General features: G+C 40.9%; 2 protein-coding genes across 2 annotated transcripts; one reads left to right on the plus strand and one right to left on the minus strand.

Moving 5' to 3' along the window:
* The first annotated feature begins 3 nt into the window (after nt 1-3).
* Nucleotides 4-14336, plus strand: dhx29 (DEAH (Asp-Glu-Ala-His) box polypeptide 29). The gene is made up of 28 exons (XM_085464005.1): nt 4-275; nt 2328-2401; nt 2505-2618; nt 2711-2840; nt 2947-3089; nt 3170-3301; nt 3513-3639; nt 4637-4795; nt 5438-5606; nt 5687-5807; nt 5929-6318; nt 6392-6658; nt 6744-6887; nt 6972-7148; nt 7984-8124; nt 8259-8403; nt 8526-8646; nt 8734-8818; nt 10558-10646; nt 11161-11289; nt 11484-11559; nt 11643-11867; nt 12137-12273; nt 12536-12626; nt 12730-13032; nt 13131-13262; nt 13690-13786; nt 14057-14336. The coding sequence occupies exons 1-28, from the start codon at nt 149-151 to the stop codon at nt 14110-14112; spliced, it is 4101 nt and encodes a 1366-aa protein (XP_085320131.1). The 5' UTR covers nt 4-148; the 3' UTR covers nt 14113-14336.
* Nucleotides 14337-15430: 1094 nt separating this feature from the next.
* pstpip2 (proline-serine-threonine phosphatase interacting protein 2) lies at nt 15431-26495 on the minus strand. Its single transcript, XM_085464007.1, has 14 exons — nt 26385-26495; nt 25499-25599; nt 23819-23893; nt 22044-22078; nt 21829-21935; nt 21682-21744; nt 20975-21073; nt 20231-20276; nt 19860-19939; nt 19679-19777; nt 18656-18752; nt 18469-18553; nt 17255-17292; nt 15431-16323 (listed from the first exon to the last, which is right to left on the minus strand). The coding sequence occupies exons 1-14, from the start codon at nt 26418-26420 to the stop codon at nt 16268-16270; spliced, it is 1017 nt and encodes a 338-aa protein (XP_085320133.1). The 5' UTR covers nt 26421-26495; the 3' UTR covers nt 15431-16267.
* Between the last annotated feature and the right edge of the window lie 578 nt (nt 26496-27073).

The following is a 27073-nucleotide window of genomic DNA, read 5'->3' on the forward strand; positions in this document are numbered from 1 at the left end:
GGCAACTGTGCGGGGCAAAAGGGGAGAAAACGTTTTCTCAGGTTCGCTCTTGATTTGATATCTTTACATCTGTCCGGCAATTCGCCGATGTCTTCCCATCACTCAGGCACATAAAGGACTCAAAAGCGGGCAGCGTTTGGATGACCTAATGGGGGGGAAGAAGAAGAAATCGCCACCGCAAGCAAGTGCTCCAGCCGCACCGGGGAATGGAGTGGTCGAGGAGCCGAGGAAACAGGCAGCCACCAGCAAGCCGGCTAAAGACAGCAAATCTAAAGGTGAAAATCACTCACAGCGTGAACATTTCACTCCACGGTTAAGGCGTTTGCACTGTATTTTCACTCCAATTAATAAGATTTTAGTATGAATTTAGCAGGCAGAAATATGGAGCATGACATGGGTTAATCACACATATTTTCCTGTACTATTACTGGATTTACTTTTCTTAACATCAACAGGGGCGATTCTAGGTTCAAACTTTTAGGGGGGCTCAGCTCCCAATCATAATGTCATGCATGTAGTGCCTTGTAATTAATATTCATGGAATATGCTGTTTCCAAATGAAGTTAAAGAACCATTTGTGGCAAAACACATAAGATTAGAATCATGCACAGCATTATTTCAGTCTCTTAATCACATAGAGGCGGTCCACTAAATCATCAAGCACTTTACCTTCCTCTTGGGTTGGGATCGACACTGATCCATTTTTAGATTTTAAAAGCATAAAAGTGCCTTTTAAATTGGCTTATTACATGAAGCCTTTTTGACTTTGTCGGAATCTCTGTTTAAACAAAACAAAAGAAAATTTAATTTCACTAAATTACAAAAAGCTCTGGCGAAAATTATGACCTTTGTGTTGTTGGGGTCTGTTTCAACCCAGTTATAATATAAGACAATAAAACAATAATTAGTGCCAAAACGGAAATCATAAACACACTGTGAGCTCACTAACACAGTCAGAGAGAAGTTAGGGGCTTCTCTCTTTAACTGTTTGTCTCCTTCCCTGAACAAACAGCCCCCTTTATCCCCACTGCTTCCCGGACACAGTCACCCGGATGGAAATGGACAGATGTGTACAGAACAACTCAGTTTAGTCGGTTCCTGGCAGAATACACATCTCCGGTTTGCAGCACAGCAATATGGATGACCCTCATAGAAGGAGGACAGTATAGATTATCAACAGGAGGACAAAGATGCATCTGATCTTGAATGAAAAAGAAGTCCATGGTGACATTTAGAATGGCAGTGATGAGGAATAACTGGATGCCTGCACTGGTGTTCTTGTTGAAGTGTTGAGATCCTGCAATGAGACTGCTGATAGTCTTTAGGATGCTGACAAGCTTGCTCCCATCAGGGATGTCTGGGTGAGATGGGTGCAGCTCCTTTGTCTGATGCTCAGACCAGGGCCAGAGGTGACGTAAGATGAACGTTTTCCAACTTATACTCCTTCTGGCAATACATCCAGCAAGTCAGGTAAATACGACTTAATGTGAGGGATGCAAAAACCAGCTGTGCATGGAATCAAAGATGACTGGAGGATTTCGAAAGGCAAACCGGCGAGTGGTTAAAAAAACAAAGGAAAACATCTAGTCCTTGATTTGACTACTGAACTGCGGGGACACAGTATCACCTATGACAGTTTCTTTACCATCTCTGATCTTGAACAAGAACTTCTCAGGATGAAATGTACCATGGTGGGCACAATAAAACAAAACTTAACAAAACAAAAGAAACCTGACCTGCCCCATCAGCTTCGCAGGTAAAGGGCCGAGCTCCACTTTCTTCAAAATATGCTTTTACAGACACTCCTGCAGCTGCTCCAAATTGTCCAAAAAAGAAAGAAAAAAACTTTTGAAAAAACTTTTTTTTTTCCCTTTTCTTGAGGTAAATATGTAAAATAAATAAATAAATAAATAAATAAAAATAAAAAACTTGACCTGTAAGACCACAAGTTTTACTGTAATTAATAATATAGAAATATAGTTTTTTTTAATTCTCTTGAGGTTCAAGTTACCATTTTTGTTTTTGTGTTTTTTTTGTGTTTTTTTTAGATAACGTGAGGTATGCTGTAAAACGATAGGGTCTGGGGGCTATGCAAAAAAATTAAATCTATATTATCTTGGATAAGGTAACTGATAGGTAACAAACATATTGGAGGATGAAACAGTGTTTTCAGGGTATTTTGGGGGATATTTTCCAACCTGTAAAACAATAAACCTGTTAGTAAATCAATGACATGATTTATTTATTTATTTTAAACGTGAATAGTGGATTAACTTGAAGTCTGACGCAGTGGTGTCTGTTTGTTGCTCTGTCTGTCCTCACTCCAGCTCCGAAGACCTACAGTCTTACCAACACCGCCCAGGTGGACACTGGTGGGGTCTCCGATAAGTCCATTCTTAAAGTAAGTCAAAAAGCTTATTATATTGTGTCAAGTAGCTTTCACGTTTAAAAAAAACAACTTGTATTATTATAACACTGGGTGTGATTTTTACCTTTCAATAAAGGTTGCTATCCAAGCTGACCTGGAGAAGAAGATTATCAAATTGATCAATGAGTTCAGACAGGAGAATGGCGACAAGGGGCCCATATCAGGAAGACTTACAAGCAAGAAGTTGCTGGTAAATACAAAACACTTTGGTTCCTTCCAGCTGACTCACACTGAGTTTTAGTGTTTTGCATCCCTGCTGTTTTTCTCCTGATGTGCTTTCAGGACCTGTACACAGCTCTACAGAAGTTTAACTTTAAAAGGGAGCACATTGAAGAGGCGATGAAGAGTAGCATCCTGTACGGAGGAGATCTCCATTCTGCTCTCGACTGGCTCTGCCTCAACCTTAAAGATGGTAATACGGCATCAGCAGGCATCCAAACATCATTATCGTCATCATCATCGTGGGAGTCCTTAAAGGTAGAAGAGTAACTTTCTGGATTTATGATCTGTTTTGCTAGAGGAGCTGCCAGATGGTTTTAGCCAGCAGATGCAGGAGGAGAGTCAGAAGAACCGGCCTCGATTTCAGCCTCCAGTCCAGCAGAAACCTGCAGCTCAGGACCCTAAAGTGTCAAACAACACCACCCGCAGAGAGATCACCAAGGTTTGTACAGAGAGGGTGTGTTCGACGAAAAGGAGGTGTTCTGTCAAATAGTTTCTAAGTGTGTGTGTGGTGCTTGGCAGGCCACAGAGAAGGATGAAGCTGCCAGCATGAAGGATTGGATCTTAAGGTATGCAGAACAAAGCAGTGAAGAGGAGGAAGAGGAAGGTGGGAAGAAGACATGCAATCCTGAACTGGAAGAGAAGTTTGATCCAGTAAGTACAATCAGAGCCACTGAATTCTGAGATTCTCTTCATTTACAATTATAAGAGAAAACAGACACATATTCCAAAATGTTAAACTAAGGCTATGATATTTTCTTACCAGCCTTTGTATGATGTTAAAAATGTGATCGTCTTTTGAAGTAAATGTCATTTAGGAAGTTGATTTTTCATTAATATGTCTGTATTCTTTTTTGCTGTGTAGAATGACAGGTATTTGATACTGACTGCTCAGCTGTTTGATGCTAAAGAAATGGCAGCTGCTGCCAAGACCAAAGCAGACAAGGCGGGGCAGAGGATGGCACAGGACAGGATACGCATCATACAGCAAGGTGTGTGTGCGTGTACATAAAACTAAGACAAAGCTGTAAACTCATTTTGCAAAAGAAAGCGTTTACATACACTCACAGGCCACTTCATTAGGTACAGTTTGCTTGTATCAGGTTGGACCCCTTTTGCATCCAGAGCTGCCTTCTTCGTGGCATATATTCAGCCAGGTGCTGGAAATATTCCCCAGACATTTTATCCATATTGATATGACAGCATCACACAGTTGCTGCAGGAAGCTTCCATCACAAGATGGGCACACTGTGGTCATAAAGGGATGGACAACATGTGGTGTTTAAATGATGCTTAAATGGTACCACAGGGCTCAAAGTGTGGCAAGGAATTATCCCCACGCTATTACCATCACCAGCCTGAATCACTGACACAAGGCAGGATGGATCCATGCTTTTATGCTGTTTACTCCAACTTCTGAGCCTACCATCCGAATGTAGCAGAAGAAGTCAAGACTTATTAGGCTGGGTGATAATTAGGTGACAGGAGTGGAATCTGGTGTGGTCTTCCACTGCTGTAGTCCATCTGCTTCAAAGTTTGACATTTCGTGCTTTCCCAGATGATCTTCTGCATACCTTGGTTGTAACAAGTGTCTGTTTGAGGTACTCTTGTCTTTCTATCAGCACAGAGCAGTTTCTGGCCATTCTACACTGACCTCTGACCTTTGGCATCAACATGGCATTTTCACCCAGAGGCCTGCTTCTCACTGGATCCTTTCAGTTTTTCAGATCATTCTCTGTAAGCCCTGAAGATGGTTGTGCACATGAGCAATCTGAATGATCAGATGGTACCAACATGCTCGCTTTGAACTCCAGGAAGGTGTTTTGACCATGTTTGAATTACTGCCATGTGATTGGCTGATGACATGTTTGTGTTAAGAAAGCAGTTGAACAGGTGTCCCTAATGAAGTGGCCTGTGAGTGTATACTATTTCCTGTGGGGATATTTAAGTTGTTTTTTTAAAATTGAACACGGTGTTTTTATTTTCTAGAAATGAAGCAGCTGGAGTCCCACCCTATGTTCAATCCAGCCATAAAAGTGGTGGACGCCCCTCAAAAAGAAAAGAAAATACTTCCTGCGAAGGAGGACAAAGAAGAGCTCGGCTTTAGTTTATTTGAACAAGCTGAGAAGGACCCGCCGGCTGAGAAAGGTACACGGGTACACTTTGTGAGCCAAACTGACACATAATAGAGGCTGTGCGTGTTTTATGCATCGTATATTAGCTTTAGGGAATGTCACAGTTCAGGAAATTGTGTGCAACTGCAAAAGCATGCTTTATGGATTTAAAAAAATCCATTCACAAAACTGAATACCGTAACATGTAAATGTGAGTTTGTCCTCAATGATGATCTCTGCTCATGGTTTGGGTGAATCGTAATAATCTGCACAGGTGGTCAAAGACGTTGAGGGAAAATGTCCTTCATTTGTGTAAGGTAGAAACGTGTAGGATGTTTATGTTGTTCACAAAGGTGCACAGAAGAGGAAACATTTTTTACACGTTATTCAAAGGGGACCTATTATGCTCAGTTTACTTTTTTTCACTTATGTGCTAATAGTGTGGCTTTGCAGGATTGATGGTTCATAATAATCCTTCTTTATCTTATACTGGACCTTAGTGCAACTGATCATTTCATCTGCAGTCTGAAAGAAGTCATTGTTGCCACGTTTAATCAGCATCCAGCGCGTTTAATGAACGCATCAGCTGATTTACTGTAAATAAGGACAAGCATTAAAATGTGCACTGTAAGATCCCTTTGAGAATCTGACCTTTTCTTACTTTTCTTTCTTGCAGTTGTGAAGAAGAATGAGCCCAAGGACATCCGCAACTTTGACTACACGGCTCGCAGCTGGACCGGAAAGTCTCCCAAACAGTTCCTTATTGACTGGGTCCGAAAGAACCTGCCAAAAAGCCCGCCGCCTGCTTTTCATAAGGTTGCTTGCGGCAGATACTGGAGATGCAAGTGAGTGTGTCTCCGTGCTTCTGGTTTTTGGTTCACGTACTTGGCTGTTTCACGTATTCCAAGTGATGTCTTTGCCCCAGAGTGCGTGTTCAGAGGCCAGATGATGTTCTGGAAGTTTGTCCCACCATCCTGACAGAGGACAGCATGCAAGCTCAACATCTGGGAGCCACTCTGGCACTCTACAACCTGGTTAAAGGACAGGTAGCAGTCACAGCGTACATGATGCAGTAGTTTTAGGGGTTTGGCCTGCTACATTTTGGCTTTGTTTTATTCGTCTTATGTGCGCGCAGTGAATTCTCTCCCCTGTTATTCTCTCACAAAGTCGGTGCACCAGCTGCTTCCTCCAACCTACAGAGATGTGTGGCTGGAGTGGAGAGACAGCGAGCAGCAGCAAGAGGAGGAGAGCCGCACTGCTGCCAACAAACCTCGAGACCAGTTCATCTCCCGCCTGCTGACCAGACTCAAACAGCAGCAGAACCAGAGCCAACGGCAGGAGTCTCAGTCCCAAGGTAAGCATGCATCGAGCGCAGATGGTGATGAAGAGCCAGAAGAATCATGGGAGAATTTGGCCGGTCTCGATATCGGGGAGAAAAGACAAGAGCAGGAGGACAAGAGTGAGAAAAGAGGTGGGAGGAGGGAGGTAGCTGATCTGGAGGCAGCCAGAGAGCTCTTATTAAAGCTGAAGAAGTCACCGCTCGCCCGCAAACTGCAGGTAAATACGCTTTAACTTCTCCACGTTTGTACTGAATGAAGCCGTGTTATTAAACGTGCGTCCCACCTTCAAGGCAGAGCGAGAGCAGCTTCCCGTCTTTCAGCACCGACATCGAGTCCTTGAGGCTTTGCAGCGCCACCCTGTGGTGGTGGTGGCCGGCGAGACTGGTAGTGGGAAGAGCACTCAGATTCCTCAGTTCCTCCTGGAGGACCTGTTGACCGGGGGAACAGCGGCACAGCCCTGCAACATCGTGGTGACTCAGCCACGCAGAATATCTGCCATGAGTCTGGCGTGCAGAGTCAGCCAGGAGCTAGGCTGTGAGGATGGACCAGGGTCAAAGGTGAAAATGCTTATTTTTTTCTTTTTTTCTACATGTTTATCACACCGTAGCCTGCCGTACTGACCCCGTTTCATCTTGAATTTAGTCATCATTGTGCGGGTACCAGATCCGGATGGAGAATCAGTCCGGAGACTGGACGCGCCTGCTGTACTGTACCACTGGAGTTCTGCTGAGGAAGCTACAGCACGACCGGCACCTCACCTCTCTCACTCACATCATCGTAGACGAGGTACTTACTTACAGCTATGGATGCATTTCTTCTCATCCTCCTTCTTCTTCTTCTAATTCAGCATATTAAACTCCATCCTCTCAGGTCCATGAGCGCAGTGTCCAGTCAGACTTCCTGCTAACCATCCTAAAGGATGTTGTGATGAAGAGATCTGATCTGCAGCTGATCCTCATGAGTGCCACGGTGGATTGTGACAAGTTCTCCAACTACTTCAACCGCTGCCCAGTGATCAGCATTCCTGGCAGGACCTTCCCAGTGGAGGTAAGACAAGCTTTACCAGTTTGTTTTCATTCAGCATCCAACCGTGGACTCCAGGGGTATAAGCACTGGAGGACTTTTCTTTTTTAAGTCCGTAAGTTATGAAGTTGTCTTGTTAGCCTATCCTTCCTGTTATTCTGCTGTCTGTCATTTCTGACCTTAGGCATGACCAGAGTATCTCTAAACTTTTAGTTGCTGTAAATCTTGAGGCTTTCAAAGATTTTTTTCTACTCTTGTCTCCGTTTAATGTCAGCGAGAGTGGATATCCTTACCATTTCAGTCCCACTCACCCGCTGCTCTAAAACGTTTGTTTACAAGGGGGAGCCAATTGGAAAAAAGATAACTTAAGGGAGGAGGAGCTAAATTGGCTTGCTACTGACGATTAATTGAGGCGCTGCTCCAAATCCAGGGTTACTGGGAATGAGGCGACTCTAAATAAAATTATCCATCCATTTTCTTCCACTTATCTGTGTCCGGGTCCCCAGATAAACACCGAATTAATTAACGTGTCCTGGGTCTACCCCCGGAGCATCCTCCTGCTAGAACATTCCCGGAACATCTCATCCTAATCAGATGCCTGAACTACCTCAACTTGCTCCTTTCAATGTTAACGAGTAGCGGTTTTACTCTTGAATGAGTGAACTCCTCACCCTAAATCTAAGGGAGAGGCTAGCCATCCTTCGTAGAAAGCCCAAAATGATAGAACTGCAAATGACGCTGAATATCAGGGATGACCTGTATGTGTTTCTGGCCACCATGAATGAAAGTAGGGAGCAAGGATAAGGCCAAGAAGCTTAAACGTTTTCAACAATGTGTGTGTCTTTGTTTATTCCTTCAGGTGTTTCATTTGGAGGACATAGTGGAGCAGACGGGATACGTCTTAGAAAAGGACTCAGAGTACAGCCAGAAAATTCTTGAAGAAGAAGAGGAAGTGACAATCTCTGTCACACAAAAAGGTGGCAAGACTTTGCAGCACCAGGTAATGTCGGCTATCCTTACCATTTTGTCTTGTCCTTTTATGCCTCACCAGGACTCTGAAACAAGAGTGGACTGTCACTGTCCTGTAAATTATTCCTAAGTATGAGCTCATCAATGTGCGCCCCGTTGTTCCAGGAAGTGATAGTGAGGGACTCGTCCTCGGGCTGGGACCTGGGTCCTGACCTCGACCACTTCAGCAGCAGGACCCGACATGTGCTGCAGTATATGAACCCTAATAAGATCAACATGGACTTGCTTGTTGACCTCATAGACTACCTAGGTACACAAACTGGCAGCATTTGTCACAGATTCATTCATGTTCTCTATATTAAATATGAAATATCCGGGGTTTGGTTTGTTTTTTAAAACTTTGTCCTGTTTTGCTGTTGGTGCCGCTGCCAGACAAAGCTCCACAGTTTGTGGATGTGGATGGAGCCATTCTCGTGTTCCTGCCAGGTTTGGCTCATATCCAGCAGCTGTTTGACCTGCTGTCCTCAGACAAGAGGTTTCGGGATAAAACCAGGTGGCGTGCACGCACTGATCAGTAATCTAAAAGAAGTGGTGACACAAACTTCCCCCTGCCTCACTGTCACGTTTGTCTGTCTTGAAGGTACCGGATTGTTGCTCTACACTCGACCCTCTCATCGAAGGATCAGGCCGCTGCCTTTACAGTGCCCCCTAGTGGGGTTAGAAAGGTACTTCAAAATGTTCTACAATCATAGAAACAGTCAAGGAAATACAGTGGGGCAAAAAAGTATTTAGTCAGCCACCGATTGTGCAAGTTCCCCCACCTAAAATGATGTCAGAGGTCAGTAATTTGCACCAGAGGTACACTTCAACTGTGAGAGACAGAATGTGAAAAAAAAAATCCATGAATTCACATGGTAGGATTTGTAAAGAATTTATTCGTAAATCAGGGTGGAAAATAAGTATTTGGTCAATAACAAAAATACAACTCCATACTTTGTAACATAACCTTTGTTGGCAATAACAGAGGTCAAACGTTTACTATAGGTCTTTACCAGGTTTGCACACACAGTAGCTGGTATTTTGGCCCATTCCTCCATGCAGATCTTCTCGAGAGCAGTGATGTTTTGGGGCTGTCGCCGAGCAACACGGACTTTCAACTCCCGCCACAGATTTTCTATGGGGTTGAGGTCTGGAGACTGGCTAGGCCACTCCAGGACTTTCAAATGCTTCTTACGGAGCCACTCCTTTGTTGCCCGGGCGGTGTGTTTTGGATCATTGTCATGTTGGAAGACCCAGCCTCGTTTCATCTTCAAAGTTCTCACTGATGGAAGGAGGTTTTGGCTCAAAATCTCACGATACATGGCCCCATTCATTCTGTCCTTAACACGGATCAGTCGTCCTGTCCCCTTGGCAGAAAAACAGCCCCATAGCATGATGTTTCCACCCCCATGCTTCACAGTAGGTATGGTGTTCTTGGGATGCAACTCAGTATTCTTCTTCCTCCAAACACCACGAGTTGAGTTTATACCAAAAAGTTTTACTTTGGTTTCATCTGACCACATGACATTCTCCCAATCCTCTGCTGTATCATCCATGTGCTCTCTGGCAAACTTCAGACGGGCCTCGGACATGCACTGGCTTCAGCAGCGGAACACGTCTGGCACTGCGGGATTTGATTCCCTGCCGTTGTAGTGTGTTACTGATGGTGACCTTTGTTACTTTGGTCCCAGCTCTCTGCAGGTCATTCACCAGGTCCCCCCGTGTGGTTCTGGGATCTTTGCTCACCGTTCTCATGATCATTTTGACCCCACGGGATGAGATCTTGCGTGGAGCCCCAGATCGAGGGAGATTATCAGTGGTCTTGTATGTCTTCCATTTTCTGATGATTGCTCCCACAGTTGATTTTTTCACACCAAGCTGCTTGCCTATTGTAGATTCACTCTTCCCAGTCTGGTGCAGGTCTACAATACTTTTCCTGGTGTCCTTCGAAAGCTCTTTGGTCTTGGCCATGGCGGAGTTTGGAGTCTGACTGTTTGAGGCTGTGGACAGGTGTCTTTTATACAGATGATGAGTTCAAACAGGTGCCATTCATACAGGTAACGAGTGGGGGACAGAAAAGCTTCTTACAAAAGACGTTACAGGTCTGTGAGAGCCAGAGATTTTCCTTGTTTGAGGTGACCAAATACTTATTTTCCACCCTGATTTACGAATAAATTCTTTACAAATCCTACCATGTGGATTCATGGATTTTTTTTTCACATTCTGTCTCTCACAGTTGAAGTGTACCTCTGGTGCAAATTACTGACCTCTGTCATCATTTTAAGTGGGGGAACTTGCACAATCGGTGGCTGACTAAATACTTTTTTGCCCCACTGTATTATGTGAATTGTATTTCGCATCATAACTGATCCTTCCATGTGTTAAACAGAACAAAAATCCTGTCTCTGCTTTGTGTCACTTTTAGATAGTGTTGTCGACTAACATTGCCGAGACAGGTGTGACGATTCCTGATGTTGTGTTCGTCATCGACACTGGGAAGACCAAAGAAAATAAGTAAGACCTCAAGAACAGCAACAGAAATGGATCTTGTCCAGTATGTTCAAGTCCACAAAAGTTGGAAAGTTGTGCAAAATGTAAAAAAATCACAAAAAATAATGCAATGATTTACAAATCTCATAAATCCGCAATTTTATTCACAATAGAACAGAGAAAACAAATGTTTAAATTGGAGAAATGTACCAACATTTGAAATCTTTTATACGGTCAAATATGAGATTTGCAGATCCTTGAATTCTGTTTTTTATTTAAATTTTACACAGAGTCCCAACGTTGTTGGAGTTTGGTTGTCTTTTTATTAGTGGGAAGACAATAAAGATATTGGACAGTTTTTGACCACGTGGCACTAGATAATAAACAAAAAAATTACCCCAAATCTCTCAACCAGATTTTATTGTATCATGTCATTTAGGAATTTTTAGGAAAAGATGACCCAAACATGAATAATAAGTACCTGCTTGTGTGTTACATGCATAGACATAACTAACTCCACTCTGTCGTCGTCTTTCAGGTATCACGAGAGCAGCCAGATGAGTTCCCTGGTGGAAACGTTTATTTCCAAAGCCAGCGCCCTCCAGAGGCAGGGAAGAGCAGGACGTGTCAGAAATGGCTTCTGCTTCAGGCTCTATCCAAAATACAGGTATGAAGCTCATCGTCCACTAATGCAGAGAGCTGGATGGAACCAAGTCCAGAAAGCAAGAAATACTTCCTTATATCATCTTATCAAGAATGCAGTCAGCAGAAAAGACAGTAAGCAAAACCTTTCCAGTTTTAGGTCATGTGCTAATTTGTTGTGCTCTTTTTTTTTTTTTTTTAACACCCTCCTAAATTTAGGTTTGATATCTTCATGGATTACTCCATTCCAGAGATTCTGCGGGTCCCACTTGAGGAGCTTTGTCTCCATATCATGGTATCTACACCGTTCTGATTCACACAGAAACAAAAATTCCCACACAGGGAAATCACTTGACTCCTCTTCCTCCTGTCCGGTAGAAATGTCAGTACGGCTCCCCGGAGGACTTTCTGAGCCGCGCCCTGGATGCTCCTCAGCCCCAGTCGGTCAGCAATGCTGTAAACCTGCTGAGGAAGATCGGAGCGTGTCACCCTGATGATCACATCCTCACCCCTCTTGGACACCATTTGGCGAGCCTGCCGGTTAACGTGAAGATCGGCAAGATGCTCATCTACGGAGCCATCCTGGGCTGCCTGGAGCCCATAGTAAGTCTAACTGTGCTGTGTGGTTGGTTCCAAGCGTGTGAGGATAACATCTTGTTTTGTTGAACTGTTTTAAAACGTCTTAATGCATTTTCAATCATCCAGGTAAATAAATCTCCAAAAGGTGATTCTGTTCATCTGGACGTAGCATTTTCAAGTGACTTATACGGGATATGACACATACGGGATCACCTGTAGTGATCCCGTATGTGTCAGGCTGAACTGTTTTGTTTCATATCTTCCAACTAATATTAACTAGAGACTTGTTTCAGGCAATCATCGCGGCAGCCATCACAGAGAAGTCTCCTTTCTTCACACCAATGAATAGAAAAGAAGAAGCGAACCTGGCCAAAGCTGCACTGGCAATAGCCAACTCCGATCACCTGACCATCTACAACGCATACCTGGGGTACGAACCAGTCTGAAGATTTTAAAAAGGCGTGGGTTTAATAATTTTATTAGAGGAAATGTTCGGGAATCATTTCCTTTCTTTGACAGTAACATTAGATATGCATTATTTTAGATTTCTTTGTGGTTGTGAGTCATCAGGAGACATTCTACATCTATTAAAAGAGCAGCCTGAAAAGAAGCCAGGAGGCCCATTACGATAAAAGTCAGGACATTCAGGAAGGCTATTTGTTACTTACTTGTGTCCATCATCATACTTTCAGGTGGAAGAACTCACAGACTGACGGCTCGAGAGGAGAAATGTCCTACTGTAGGAAACATTTTCTTAATCGAACGGCTCTCATTACAATAGAGGTAAAGATTCGAGTCCACTGCACGTTCATTACTTCATTTTTTATTAGGATTAGTTTTTCTTCTTCCATCTAATTCCATGTCGCTGACTCCATCTTCCCTGCAGGATGTGAAGCGCGAGCTGATGAAGATGATGGAGCAGGTGGGTTTCTGGTCGTCTCGCTCCTCGTCCTCCTCCAGCTTAAAGCCGCAGGCGGCCTCTATGTCCAAGCAGCAGATCTCTGTCCTGAATGCTGTGCTGACTGCTGGACTCTATGACAACGTGGCCCGGGTTTTATGTACCCCTTCTGTGGACGTGCTTGAGCGCGTGGCCTGCACAGTGGAGACGCCTCAGGGCAAGGCTCAGGTCCACTTTTCCTCTGTTAACCGCAACCTGCAGACGCACGGCTGGCTGCTGTACCAGGAGAAGGTATGGATGAAGAGTGTGTGTGTGTGCACGCGTGTGCGAAGGCCTTATCAGTGATTCACACTTGTGTTTAAAAACATGTTCGTATTTTTTATCCGCAGGTGAAATACACCAAGATCTACCTTCGAGACACCACTCTGATTTCTCCTTTCCCCATGCTGCTGTTTGGAGGCGACATTGATGTTCAGCACAGAGAGAGGCTCATCACCTTGGATGGATGGATTCATTTCCAGGTCAGAGGTCACGGGGATTACTTTAGGATTAGTTTAATATAGCTTCCATTTGAGGCAATTTGAGTAGAGTGAACTCATTGTCATGTTCAAGAAACCAGTTTGATGATTTGAGTTTTGTGACATGGTATGTTCAACAGAAGATGGTACACTGATGGTACAAAATATCCTCCACACCATCACATCACCACCATGCTTTGGTGTTGTTCGCACCAAATTTTGACCCTACCATCTGCAAAAGTAGAAATAGAAAAATGCTGCCCGTCTGTTCTCAATTTCTGCTGTTGCAAGCTTTTGTCTAATTTTGGTGAGATTGTGTGAACTGTTGCCTCAGTTTGTTGTTTCCCAGCAGTTTAGATCAGCAGATCTAAACTGTGTTACTGAAAAGTGCTGCAGAATTAAGTTCTCTTTGTGTCGCTCTCGTTAAAAGGCTCCTGTGCGGATCGGTGTGATCTTCAAACACTTGAGAAGGTTGATGGACTCTTTGCTTGAAAGGAAGCTGGAGAACCCGAGGATGAATTTGGAGGGTAAACCGACACATTCTATCACCAAAAAATGTCTTTGTCACCACATAATGTACATAGTACATAGGAAATGAGTCGTTATACTGAGATACAGACAAGTGTATTGTTGAATTTTGTCTTTTCATTTGAGTTTTCTTCACATATTGCTGTGTGGAAATGGAATTAAACTAGCAGTGACTAAAATTGTGCCCAAGCTGCTCTGGAAACATTTAATTGTTTAATCGCTTAGCTAAGCTACATACAGACAGATCTAACTCAGTGTTCTTGATGTAGGTGAGGCGACAATCCGGATAATTCTGGATCTGATCAAGTCAGAGTATGCTGCGTAACAACAAAGCAACTGAGGATCTGAACCCCACTCCACCATGCAGAATAAACACCGTTACGATGCGTAGCAGCCAGTGGACAGAGGAAGTGACCCTTCCCAGGAACTCTTTACTCACATTGAGGAGGACTGTACAATTTGAGATGCATAAAGTCATGTTGAAATGTACGGAAAAAAAAGCAAACAAGACCACAAATAAAATAAAGCTGATTTGTTTTATATTTGAAATGGTTATTTTGTCATGGATGATGATCATGGGAAAATATTATAGCTAACATACAACCTGTATAAACACAGGGATCAGAAAGAGCCTCAATTTACAGTGCTGTGGAAAAGCCTTGAGCCACCTCTCATTTCTGTAGTCGAATCTACAAAAAATGCCAAAGAAAACACAGATTACCGGTAACAGGCATAAAATAGTGTTTTTGAACCCAAAGAGCTATTTGCTGAAAACTTGGCATATATAGAAAACTGTACAGAGGACAAAAGCAGTTGCAGGTATAAAAACTATCTACAGCAGATTAACAGTATCTGAGAGTCATGTCCTTAGAATACGACAAGATCCAAAGAGCTGACACAGGAGACGAGAGGGATCTTCAGATGATTTATCTACTGTTTGCCAAAGCCCCATCAGGAATGGTCTTGGTGGCTGTCAAGAAGTCCTTCTTAAGGAAGGGAATGGGGAGAAAAGGCTGAGGTGTGCCAAACTGCACAAAAACTGGAATCAAGATGAGAGAGGTGGCTACAACCACCTGTATATCACAGTTGAGGGTCTGTCATCGTTGGAGCTGCATCTTTTAACCATTGTTAAAAAAAAAAAATGCAAAAATTGACAGGATTAAAAATGTAGAAAAGTACAGTCAGATTTCAATAAATAACGCAATACTACATAAAGAGTGTGACAGCAATAGCTTCATCTCTTAGCATGACAAACACAACCACGTGATCCTAAACACACTGCCACTGAAGTGAAAGCATGCCTGGACATAAAAATGCCCACTAACAGTCATAGATTGGCCTCCCCAGAGCCTGTATCTCAACATTACTGAAGCAGTGTGGGATCATCCTGAGAGAGAACAGAAGAAAAGGCAGTGAACATTTGAAGAAGAGCTTTGAATGTCCTTCAAGAAGCCTGGAGAACTGTTCCTGTAGACTACTTAAAGAAACTAGAAGCAATTTTGACTAAAAGAGTTCAGGCTTGTTGAATAAATGCCATTAGAATTGTACGCTTTATTTCCATGTTTGTTTGCACACGTTTAAATAAATTGTTGCACTTATTAAATGTAAAGGAATGAGGGGTGTCTGAAGATTTTTGTACAGTATTGTAAAAACACTGTTTAATGAATAAAAATGTCTCAAGAAGTGCAGTGAAGAACAATGTCTTTAACAAAAACCAACAGCAGAATCAAATGCTATCTATTTACTTTTTGCTACAAAAAGTCGTTAATATGGGCAGAAGAAGAAAAAAAAACAGTGAAACTATTACAATCCTCCTCCAATATTCAGAAATATTTTATAAATCATCATCACACACACTTTAATAACAGGAATGTTGGTTCAGAGCATAAAACCTTTAACCCTTGTCTGAAAAAGTGTTGGGTGCAGGTTGCACTTGACTAGGGTGTGTCTACTATGTGTGCATGAGGCTTTCTCGTATACCTGTCAGCTGACGTGACACTTTCATACTCAAGGGGAAATGAAACCTAGATTACACAGGATCTTATTGTGTTTGAAATATGAATAGACTATTTTTTTTTAAATAACTAAAAGTAAAATGTGACGCAGTCATGTAGAAGAAAGAACCTTGCGTGACACCAACACATTAAAAGGCTGTCTGTCAGCACAATGAGCCCCTACATTAATACAGGAATTCGACAATACAGCTGTAGATGTTTATCACTAACGTACTGCAAAAGCATCACCATTTAAGTCTGTTCTACTTTTAAAAACAGAATCAAGTACTCCAAAATAAAATGTTCACTATTACTTAAACCTAAAACTCTATGTGCATTTATGACACACGTTTTCCTCTTTGGTATGACCTTCTTTTTACAGGAAATCAAAAAAGAGGAAGTGAGGAGAAGTACAAAGTAACCCTGAGGTTTGACACAAAGAACAGTCCACAGTGTGTGCAGTAATGCCTCCTGCAGATATGTGTGCTAGTACTGGATAACACTGTAGCCTGCGTCCTCCACTGTTGAGTAGTGCGAATCATCTGCAATAAAAGCAAACATTAAAAAACATTTAACGTTTAAGTGTAAAAAGCAGAAGCATGGATCAAAGGAAATACACAAATATTCAGTTTCAAACATTCACAAATACATAAAATGCAAATAGAACATGTTTGGAAGATACCAGTATGATTTCCTGGTTATTATGACCTACAGTTTTCTGTGTGGAAGCTACACAACAACACAAGGTCAAAGTTCTAATTTCAGTGCTGACTGAGCATGCTCTACTCAAAGTAAAATGTGACTGGAATGCAGGCTTGGCCCTACATTTACGCCACACTAAAGCAGATGTCTTAACTGGCTGGTTTGGCACTTTGATGTAAAAGCTGTGGCCTGTGAAGCTGTTGTGCTGCCCGATGAACACTTCAGCAGGTAAACTGTGCCCACAATGTGACCACATTTAGGTATTCCAAAACAAAAACCCTAAAGATTCACTATGCAGGCCTCAATTTTTAGGAATGTAGATGTTGTCGAGACAACCGACTGTGTGCTTAATAAAACAAGACCTTTCATTGGGCTTTTAACTATTTAAAAAAATATATATATTATGCTTGTAAAAATGACTGATGGTGCAATTTTCATTATTTCCCCAGGAACTCAGTACAACTGGCAACAGTTTGGAAAACTGTTTAACAATTTCTGAATGCTTGCTTGGACTCCAATTTCTGTGACCGTATGCTCTAAATTTAAGTTTGGCTGTGATCACACAAAAAGAACAACATTCGATAATTTTATATTAAATATTTGTTGACTGGAGCTTGGAGTACTTTCAGTAACTGAAACAAATCAATGTACATAGGCTCACATGATGAGTGAACCTGGGACCTTTGGGGTCTCTGGACAGTAGATAATTTTGAGGGTTGGTAGTCTACTTTGATAGTGCACTGTATTTAAATACAAATAAAGCAAACATACCATTACTGTTCTGTGTTGGCAGAGGTAATGGTCCCCTCCTGCAAAGTGAATATGAGCAAAAAAAGCAAAGAATCAGAGGTGTCCCAACAATGCTCTGCACATGTAGAAAAACAGGTTTCAGCGTGAGAGAGATAATTATTTGATCCCCTGCTGAATTTGTATGTTTGCTCACTTCCAAAGAAATGAAAAGTTTCTCATTTTTATGGAGAGATGCAGAATATCAACCAAAAAGCCAAAACCCCCCACTGTGTGTCAATGTGGCATACAGATTACAACCAAGCAACCAACTAATCAGTCAACTACAGATAATCCTGATCTCAACTACTTATGAGAATCAGTTTTATTCCATTCCAATCTCCCCACCACCATGACCAAGACCAAAGATCTGCCAAAGGACATCAGGGACAAGACTGTAGACCTGCACAAGGCTGGAATGGGCTACAAGACCAACAGCAAGCAGCTTAGTGAGTCGCCCTCGCTCTGAAACTCCATCCAAGATCTTGCCTCATGGGGTGAGGATGATGACGAGCAAGGTGGTGGATCGGCCCAAAACTACGTGGGAGAAGCTTGTTAACGATCTGAAGGCAATCACCAAGAAAACCACTAGTTACACACTACGCTGTAATGATTGAGATCTTACAGTGCAAAGTCTCCCTGTTGGAGAAGACGCATGTAGAGGCCTGTCCCGGTGAACATCTAAATGATTCAGAGATGGCTTGGGGAGAAATGACCCAGGGAACACCATCCCCACAGTCAAGCACTGATGTAGAAACATGCTTTGAGGCTGTTTTCCTGCTTAGGGTACACAATGACTTCACCTCATTGAGGAGCCAATGAATGCGACCATGTACCGAAAAACCTTGGACAAGAACCTCCTTCCCTCAGCCAGAACACTGAAGGCTGTGGATGGATTCCAGCGTGACAGTGACCATAAACTTAAGGCCATAAAGAGGTAACCACCTCAATCCTACAGAAAATCTTTGGAGGAAGCTGAAGCTTTGAGCTGCTTTAGATTTAGATTTAGAGAGTGATGACCAACTACAAGAAACGTCTCCACTAAGTCATGTTTGCCTGTTGATAATGTGTCTCTCTCCATTAAAGTTACTACCACAAATTTTAAGTGAGCAAACAAATTCAGCAGAGGATCACAGAATTATTTCCCATGCTGTTAGGAGGCAGGCGGCACCCTTTGCTGGAATCCTTCTCTTTCATACCTGTTGACTGGTGGAGGCATTCGAAAGGATGGTGCTCCAGTTGGAGATCTCTGACCACTATAGAAGTTCTCATACACAACCGGAACTGTTAGAGAGGAAGATGGAAATTGGTGACATTTTGGTAACTCATGAGACTGTGCTGTTAGATAAGAAGCTCTTTAAATACAGTGCTGTCGTTGAGTCCTACCTGGTGGTTTATCACCAGTCTGTCTGAGGTTTACAAAGTGTTCAATATCTTCCTGGATGTCACACTGCTCTAGTGACTTCCTCACTTCCTCATAGAGCTATGCGAACATGCAAAAAAAGACAGTAAAACAAGCTCAGAGTCCAAGCAACTCACAACAAAGATATAAATATATGAAGTTGCCCAAGAACCTTAAACCGCAAATAACTGTGTTTTTTACACATACAGAGAGCAGAACATGGTATAAAATGCAAAACGGACTGTATAAATATAATGTGTTAAATGTCTGTGCTTATGCAGATACTAAGATTAGCGTATCTGTATAAGCAGATAACGGATTATGTCATGTCTTTTACAACAAGGAAGAAATAAGTACATATTGAGTCATTTTAATGGTTAAATTTAAGTAGTCCAGCTGTGATACTAAAGTGCAGCCTAAATTTGGGGTATTTTGGAGTATAAATACTGCTTAAGTGCTGGCGGCTTGTTCAGGGTGTTCCGTCTCTCGCCCTATAATAGCTGGAATACGCTCCAGTGATCCTGAATTGGATAAGTCCAAGAGAATGGACTGACGGATGGATGGATGGATAGATAGGTCATTTAGTGTTGGATAATTTCTTGTAAATTTTGCGGAAATTCAATCAATATTTTTCCATACATTGGAAGATGTATATTGTATTATACATCAGTGGATTAATCTTGCCAAACTTCCAGGTTACAGGAAAGGAGTCACTGCTTTCCTGTACAATCCTTTTGAAAGAAAAGGAGTGTCGAGAACAAAACAAAATTCCCCCCTTTCTTGGGTCATATTATAATGTGTGACCAAGTAGTACAGCTGAAAACAGTTGTTGGAGGTTCATAAAACCAGTGGGCTAAAGCCAAGACAGCGAAGTCACAAGCTGTAGAATCAAAAAAATGAGACGCTAAAGTGGCCTTATGACCAACCTCCCTGATATTTCCCACCATTCGACCCGCTCTTTATATAAAAATACTGATTATAGTGATCGTGGCAACTGGAAACTTTACCTCGTCACTGGTCACACATTGCTGGGATAACTGGTTGAGGTGAGTCCAGACTGTGTTTCTCAGAAAGTTGATCCGCTCCACTGACTGCTTCTCAAACATCTAAGGGGCCAACAAAAACAAAATCACTCGGCCCATTTCCATAATGTGTGCTTTTGTTAGAACTTGAAGGTTGTTGTCTCACCTCACAGGCTTTGATATGCTCCTTTATCCAGTCATCTCTAATCTTTCCCAGTGTAGTGACATTCTGCTGGTATAACCTGTCTGTAAATTGAAGACAGTATAAAAAGTATAAATGAGCAAACTCAGCGCATTAACTGAGAATATTTAAGCCACGTTCGGCTATGCTTCCAGTTATGTGAGGCTATACACTGGCACTATAGTGTAATGCTAAACTTAATCTCTCCATGCCAGCATGGTCACTATGAAGATGTTGCCATATTGAAGTTAAGCACACAGGGGTGACGTGACCAAGATGCTAGCATCATCACAGTGTGTGTGAATGGGTTACCGAAAGGCTAAGTCATTCCGTCCTGCTGTTGTTTGCTTTCTTACCTGCTTCTTCTGCGTTCTGTTTTGCCTGCTGTGCTTTTGCGTAGAGCTGAAACATGACAAAAAAGGAGGAATGAGATATTAAAAATGAGAAAAGCCCTCTACTGAAGGTCATACAGACATTATTTCTGTTTTTTTTGTACCAATGAGCTGATATAATAAACAGAAGTCTGAGGGTCAGAACCAGTAAGGGTATCTTTTTCTCACTAAACACTATTGTTTCATTTGCAACCATGTGTTCATCAGTCTGCATCTTCCTTGTTAAGTACTGAGGCTTTCTGAAGTACAGTTATATGTTTTGCTGACACCTTAAAAATGGGCATTAACAACAACACCTCTAAAACGGAAATAAGCACTCCAGTGGTAAATGGTTGGGACTTACACGGCTCTTTTCTACCCTGAAGGCTCAAGGCGTTTATTTACCACAAGCCACAACTACCCCCTCCCACTCACACATAGATTGCTTTATTGTACTCTGTTTCACACACAGACTTTTACTCCAATTGATGTCTCAGCGACTCAAAAAATAATAAAGCCTCTTGAAATTGTGACCAGTGATTTAAATAAGTGAAAGTCATAGCAGCAAATACAAGTACATATATATGTGTAAGAGTTCAAAGAGATTTCAAGGTTCAAAGTCCAAAACTGGGGCCAATAAATGATATAATGCCTTTAGCATTTATCCCTTCATTCATTTATATCACATTAGATACTGATCAGTGCAGGTGACTGCTGTTGTCACAGTACCTTTTCCATGTGCTTGGTGTTGTTGGTGTTGGTGTTTCGGTTCACGTTCTGATCCGCTTCTTCTTTGTCTCGACACTTCTGGTCATAAGTCTTCTTTGACTTGAGACAAAACCACAGTAGGTACTTTAATAGTGTATTTTGACACTTTGATGAAAAAAAAAGAAATTCCCCAAATATATAAATAAAGTCAGTCTATAGAGACCATGTCTTTTGGTGCCACCATCTGATTTCTATTGTCACAGAGATGACAAGCACTTCTACTTTTGGAAAAGATTTTAATGGTTTTAAATGCTGCCCTGCTCCTCACTTCCCAGACTGGTAAACACAACTTCCCCCACCAAAGAGGAAGAACAGCAAAAGGATAAGAGCGGCATTTTCACAACACAATTGAAACTCATCTTACGTGACTCACCAATGGGAGATCTGCTTGGGGCCACATTGTTTAAATACTTCTGGTTTTCATTTTACTAAACACGGGACAGAACACGAGCTTAGGACTGCAGCTTTTGAACCTTAAAATTTGAATAAAGAAGTGTTTTTGACTTTGGTTTTGCAGACCAATCACCGCAGCTACTTCATGTGACTGAATCCACGAACTAATTATATCAAGCTATTGTTTTTGTTATCACAACTAAAAGAAGCAAAAATGTTCTTGCAGAAAAGTCATCAGTCCTGGTTGGTCTTTGAAGATTTTTATTTTTACTTACATCCATTGTCTTCTTGTACTGTGAGGACCTCTGTTTGTGGAGAGCATCCATTTGTTGTTCTACCTAAAATGACAAAGTTCAGCATCATCATTAATATATTACCTGAATGCATTCAACATCTCAGTGAATTGCAATGTGAATAAAAACCTTTTTCCTAGCTTCTTTCTGCTTTTCTTTGAAGTCTTCCAGTTTCTTGGCCTCCTCCCTCATGTTTTGGGCAAGTTGTAAATGTGACAGACTCACTTGTTCAGTCTCTGCAGGGCGAAAGCATACTTCAGATTGCAGTCATCATAGATTTTATAGTCAAGGATTAGGGTAATTAAGGAATCAGGCATGATTAAGGTAAGAAAAAAAGTGCTTACGTAATTTCAACATGTCCAGGGATCTCTTTAATGTGCTGAAAAAGCAGAAGAAGACATTATTCTGCACATTGAATTTTTGGTGTTGGAGCTTGCAAATACAAATCATGCATCCTGGACTATGATCAATGGTTTATCAAATATGGCATTCCTCAAGGATCCATTTTAGGACCTCTTCTTTTCTCATTATGCATGTCACCCTGTGGCTCTAGCTTTGATAAAAACAATATTCACTTTTACATAGATGATACTAGCTACCTGACACACTTGACAGCCCAATGAAGAACCTCGGTGGTACTTAGAAACACTCATCCACAGCTCTATCATGTCTTGTGTAGAAAACACTGCAACTCTGAGTTTCTCAAGTTAACATAAAGATAAAACAGCAGTCCTGTTTTAATTCAGTTGACAGTACAATTGAATTGATTCTGAAATACAGGATTTATTTAAATATTCTTTATTCATTTTTAAAGCCCTCTGTGGATCAGCTTCACAATATATCACAAATGTCTTTATACCTCTAGGTCTTTGAGGTCCTCCTAAAGACAACCTGCTCTTTTCTGTTATTACTTTTGTTTTAAACATGCCATGCAAATAAAATAAACTTGATGTGGCTAATCTAAATGTATGCGTGTCTGTCCAATGCACCCACATAGTCTATTGGTGCATCTTGCAAGCAGAGATGTAGCATTTAGCATACCATCTTCTTGTCCAAATATAGTTACGTTTGACTCCAAAAAAGAAGAAGAAGAACTAAATAAGCTTTGCACAGGATTTAAAATATCACAATCTATGGTGCAAACAAGCAAGCAAACCTGAGAAAATAAAATGTTCACATTTTAAAAGAGGAAGGAAAAGTCTTGTGGAGGTTTTCTAAAAGAATTACTAAGTTTAATGAATTACTTTTAAATACATAATACATGTAATTTGATACCAGTCGTAGTTTGTGATATGACTGGTCTTAAAATAGTCTTATGAATTGTGTATTCTGTCTAAAAAGTTATAATTTGTTATTTTTCACTTGCCAAATAAGAATAACATTTTTCTCTATACAGTTCTTCCTTTTCACCCCCTAAAGTGAAACTGGCTGGCAGGCCTCTGAATCAGCGACATCTTTACTATTTTAATTATAGAAATGTGAGTCAGACAGTTCTGTCTGACTCTTAAAAAAACAACACCAATTCATTTGTCTAGAATAAATCAACTGAAATGCTGTAAATAACTATCAGAACAATGAAAGTACAACCTGACAGCACATCGATTCTGTCTCGTTCTAACTGATCTCAAGGTTGTTGTAAAAACATGGATGAAAAATGCCTTTAATGCAGTTCAAGTAAGTCCTTTGATAGGACATCTTTAAAAGATGAGTCTATCAATAATGCACTATGATTTCAAGAAGTAAATTATGTAGCTAAGTCGTTCCTTCCTATAATGAGTGCGAGCACTCATTAAACAGGAACTAGGCTTGCTAATAAAAGATCGTGGTAGTGGTGTCATATAAAATCTGACTACATCAACATTAAGAACCAAACTGTCAATTTTACAGAAGTTCAAACTTAATTTCGAAATTCAACTTGTGAAACAGACTGAGAACAACAACAAGAACCTTTGGTGACTAGACTCATTGTTTTCTTTGACCTTACTTTCTGCACTACACTTGAGTCCAGACTACAAGGTACTGTGTCAGTACTGCAGAAACCTACTCATGCATTAGAAGGGGTGAGGCTTCCTGTAAATACAGCACATAATAACAGCATATCAACACAGAGGTCGCTTACTTCATCTCACTGTGTCCACACACCTTCTTGGACAAACTAAGGAGTTCTTTGGCATACTTCTCTTCAACTGATGCCCTGAAAGAAACAACCAATTGAGAGTGAGGGCAGCGTAAAAGCATACATGCAAAGATTCGGCCAACAAACAGAGCAGTCTGCCGGCCAACAGACTGTATATGAATTTACATGCAAAACCCATACTAGACATCTCTGAAAGGTAATGCTTAATCACAAATTTACATTTATACATCCATTAGGCTTCACTATCAGTATTTTTCAGAAGTTATAAATTTCCATATTAAATTATTAACTGATACAAAAAAGACAGGACAACATTTACATGTGTGGTGTTATAATTGGAGTCTGTTCTTTCCCTGAAGAGTTTTGACAGGCACATTTAAGCAATGTTGGAGAAGTAAATGGAAAATAATTAATCAATTCTAATATGCATTATACAATGATAAATATTAAAAAACATACATATATATATATACAACTGAATACAGTTTTACTATACAAATGCATGACAATGCTATAGTGCTGACCGCTTACAATTTGTTTAATTTGCTAAGCAATGCTAATAGGAGACTTAAAGTAAAATGCAACGCTAACACATCTCAAATATAATTACACAACAACAGATCAAGATATAGTTAAGGAGGGCGGGCTGTCGTGGCTGCTCTTTGGTGTCCTGAAGAATTTGCTTTTGCATAACTGAAAGCTGAAAGAATTCGATTGTTGCCGCCGTTTCCCACAAAACACCTCACTCTGACCGTGTTTCCTTACTCTACTTTTATTTTGGTAAATCTTCCCACAAATATTTTTTAAACCACTGCGGTTTAAAAATGGTGAGTCCCAAATTAGGAAACGTCCAGTTGTGTTGTGGCATAATATCCTCCTTTTTTCATAGCATTAACCTCACTAGGTCACGTTTCTGACTACACACTGGACTTTTATATGTGTGGGGTGTTTTTGTTTTTTTGCTGTGTGCATGTGTGTGTGGGAGAGCACGGACAGATTAATTATTATAAGAGGAATTAATGATTAGATGTGAAAGGTTATACGTCTCTATTATAAAACCTGATGCGTCACATCATTCCAGTGCGCAGAATTAACCTTGGAGTATTTTTAGAAAGCAGAATTGTACTACTTTTCTGGCATTTAATCATATAACTGCAGTAGTGCCCTTTGCACAAATTACAAGACGGTAGGACGTGTTTGTGTTTCCTCTTTGTTAAGACAACAATGCAAGTCACAATAATCCTCACTAATCAAAAACTCATGCCATAACCTCTCTAAAGTTCCTCAAAAGCTTTTACACTGACTATATAATTCATAATCAAAATATGTATTCATCTGATTTTGTTTTAGATTATAGCAACAAAAATTTACTTTTTTAGGCAACTTTATTCGTTGTATTCCAGTACTGTCCTTAATCTCAAAATGCTGTCCTCCTCCACTACACTTGTCGTTCTCAGAGTTTATTTTCTTTTCACTCTCTTTATCATAATTGCATGCCTGCAGCCAAAACGTGCACTACATCTATCTATCTTGCAGTCAGTTATACATCGCTGGCAACAACTGGCCTGTAAATGTAAAGCTTGAACACAGTTTTGCAGACTTCGGTTAGAGCCAAACATCCCATCAGTTGTGCATTATTACATATAAGGATGACGACATTACCTGGCTTTCATAAAATCCTCCACCTCCTTGCATGTCCTCTTGCCATCATTGAGATACTGAATGATGGCATCATACCCGACAGTGGAGGTCAGGTCCGAGTTCTGTCAGCAAGATGCACAGACAGTATTACAGCAGACAGTTTTACAGCAAAACACATATCCTAAAAGAAACAGAGAGCTGTACCTCTGCTACCTCTTCTCCCACACCCAGGTCTTAACTGTACGACAGCCAGACTGGCTAAACTTGTTAAACATCCCTACAGACATAAACGAGCACTGTAGCTTCAGAATAATTGACTCTGAGTTTAATTAATGTTTGGGACTAGGCATCTCTGTAATTTAGTTAAGGTGAGGGCAACAGCTTGTAATCAACTTGCCAGACTTTTTATTGGTTTAAAATACACCATATCAGGCCGTATTTAGACAATGCAAAAAATCCTGTAGTGAAATTTAACTACACATATTTGCTTATGTTGCGTAGAAGCAAAGTTATTGGTACTCTCAGTATTTCCACTCTAATCTGCTGGATTATGAAGTTTACTCTTTACTCCACTAAAGGAAATGACATTTACACTATTTACACTGCAGAGAGAGAAACGTGATCTGATAAAATATCGGTCTGGTTACACGTGAATGCTTATCAAAAACTCCCCAGCAGTTCATGTCAACTGTTTTTAATAGCTTAGTTTTGATGCTCCTGTTTCCATACTATTTTACAAACGTTAGATCCCTCAACAGGATTCCCGTTTCTAATAATTATTACAATACAAAAATACAATTTTTTTAATTAAACCATCTGAAGCTGAATCAAAAAATAAAATGTTTCTAATTCCAATCACGACTTCATAGAAAGACAAACAAACAAAAAGGACAAGAAAAAAACTCACCCAGAAGAAATCCTTAAAATGAAGGTTCTTCATCATGTAAATGGAGCAGGCAACAGACAGGTGCTTTATCGCAAACACACACTGACCATGTAAGAGAAAGAGCCGACTGTCAGGCAGCTACACGAAGCCCGTCAAAGTGGCGCACGCGCACTCACGTGACAACTGGAGCGCCAAAAACCTCTTGCGCTGAGCTTGATTTTTGCCGCCATCTGATGGCTGATGGGCGTACTTACAGTGTTTACAGATGGTATACACTGGTCCGATGATAGAGAATAATAATAATAATAATAATAATAATAATAATAATAATAATAATAATAATAATAATAATAATGAGAAGAAGAAGAACAACAACAACAAGAAAATACAACATGATTTAAGTAGTTGATTTGAGGGGGTTTATCCCTAACAACAAATAAAACAAAAGTAGTACACTGTAAGACAACATGAAATCCTAATTTGTAACGTAATCGGTAAATAGAGCTGTTAAATAAACACAATGTAGACAAACAGGAAAACCTTGCAGTACTGTAATACCAGCAGTAGCACAGTAATGGATTAACTGTCCATGAACCTGTCGCTGCTAAAGATCAAAAATAGCCCATGTTAATGAACAACCTCTTCAGCTTCATGGACAATTCATCATTGTCCCAAGGTGCAGGACTGAACCATCCCTTTAGATCCTTTAT

Source organism: Copadichromis virginalis, linkage group LG7, assembly GCF_057382275.1.
Source record: "Copadichromis virginalis isolate Kocher_CV1m ecotype Utaka linkage group LG7, C_Virginalis_male_GT1.1, whole genome shotgun sequence".
NCBI lineage: Eukaryota > Metazoa > Chordata > Actinopteri > Cichliformes > Cichlidae > Copadichromis > Copadichromis virginalis.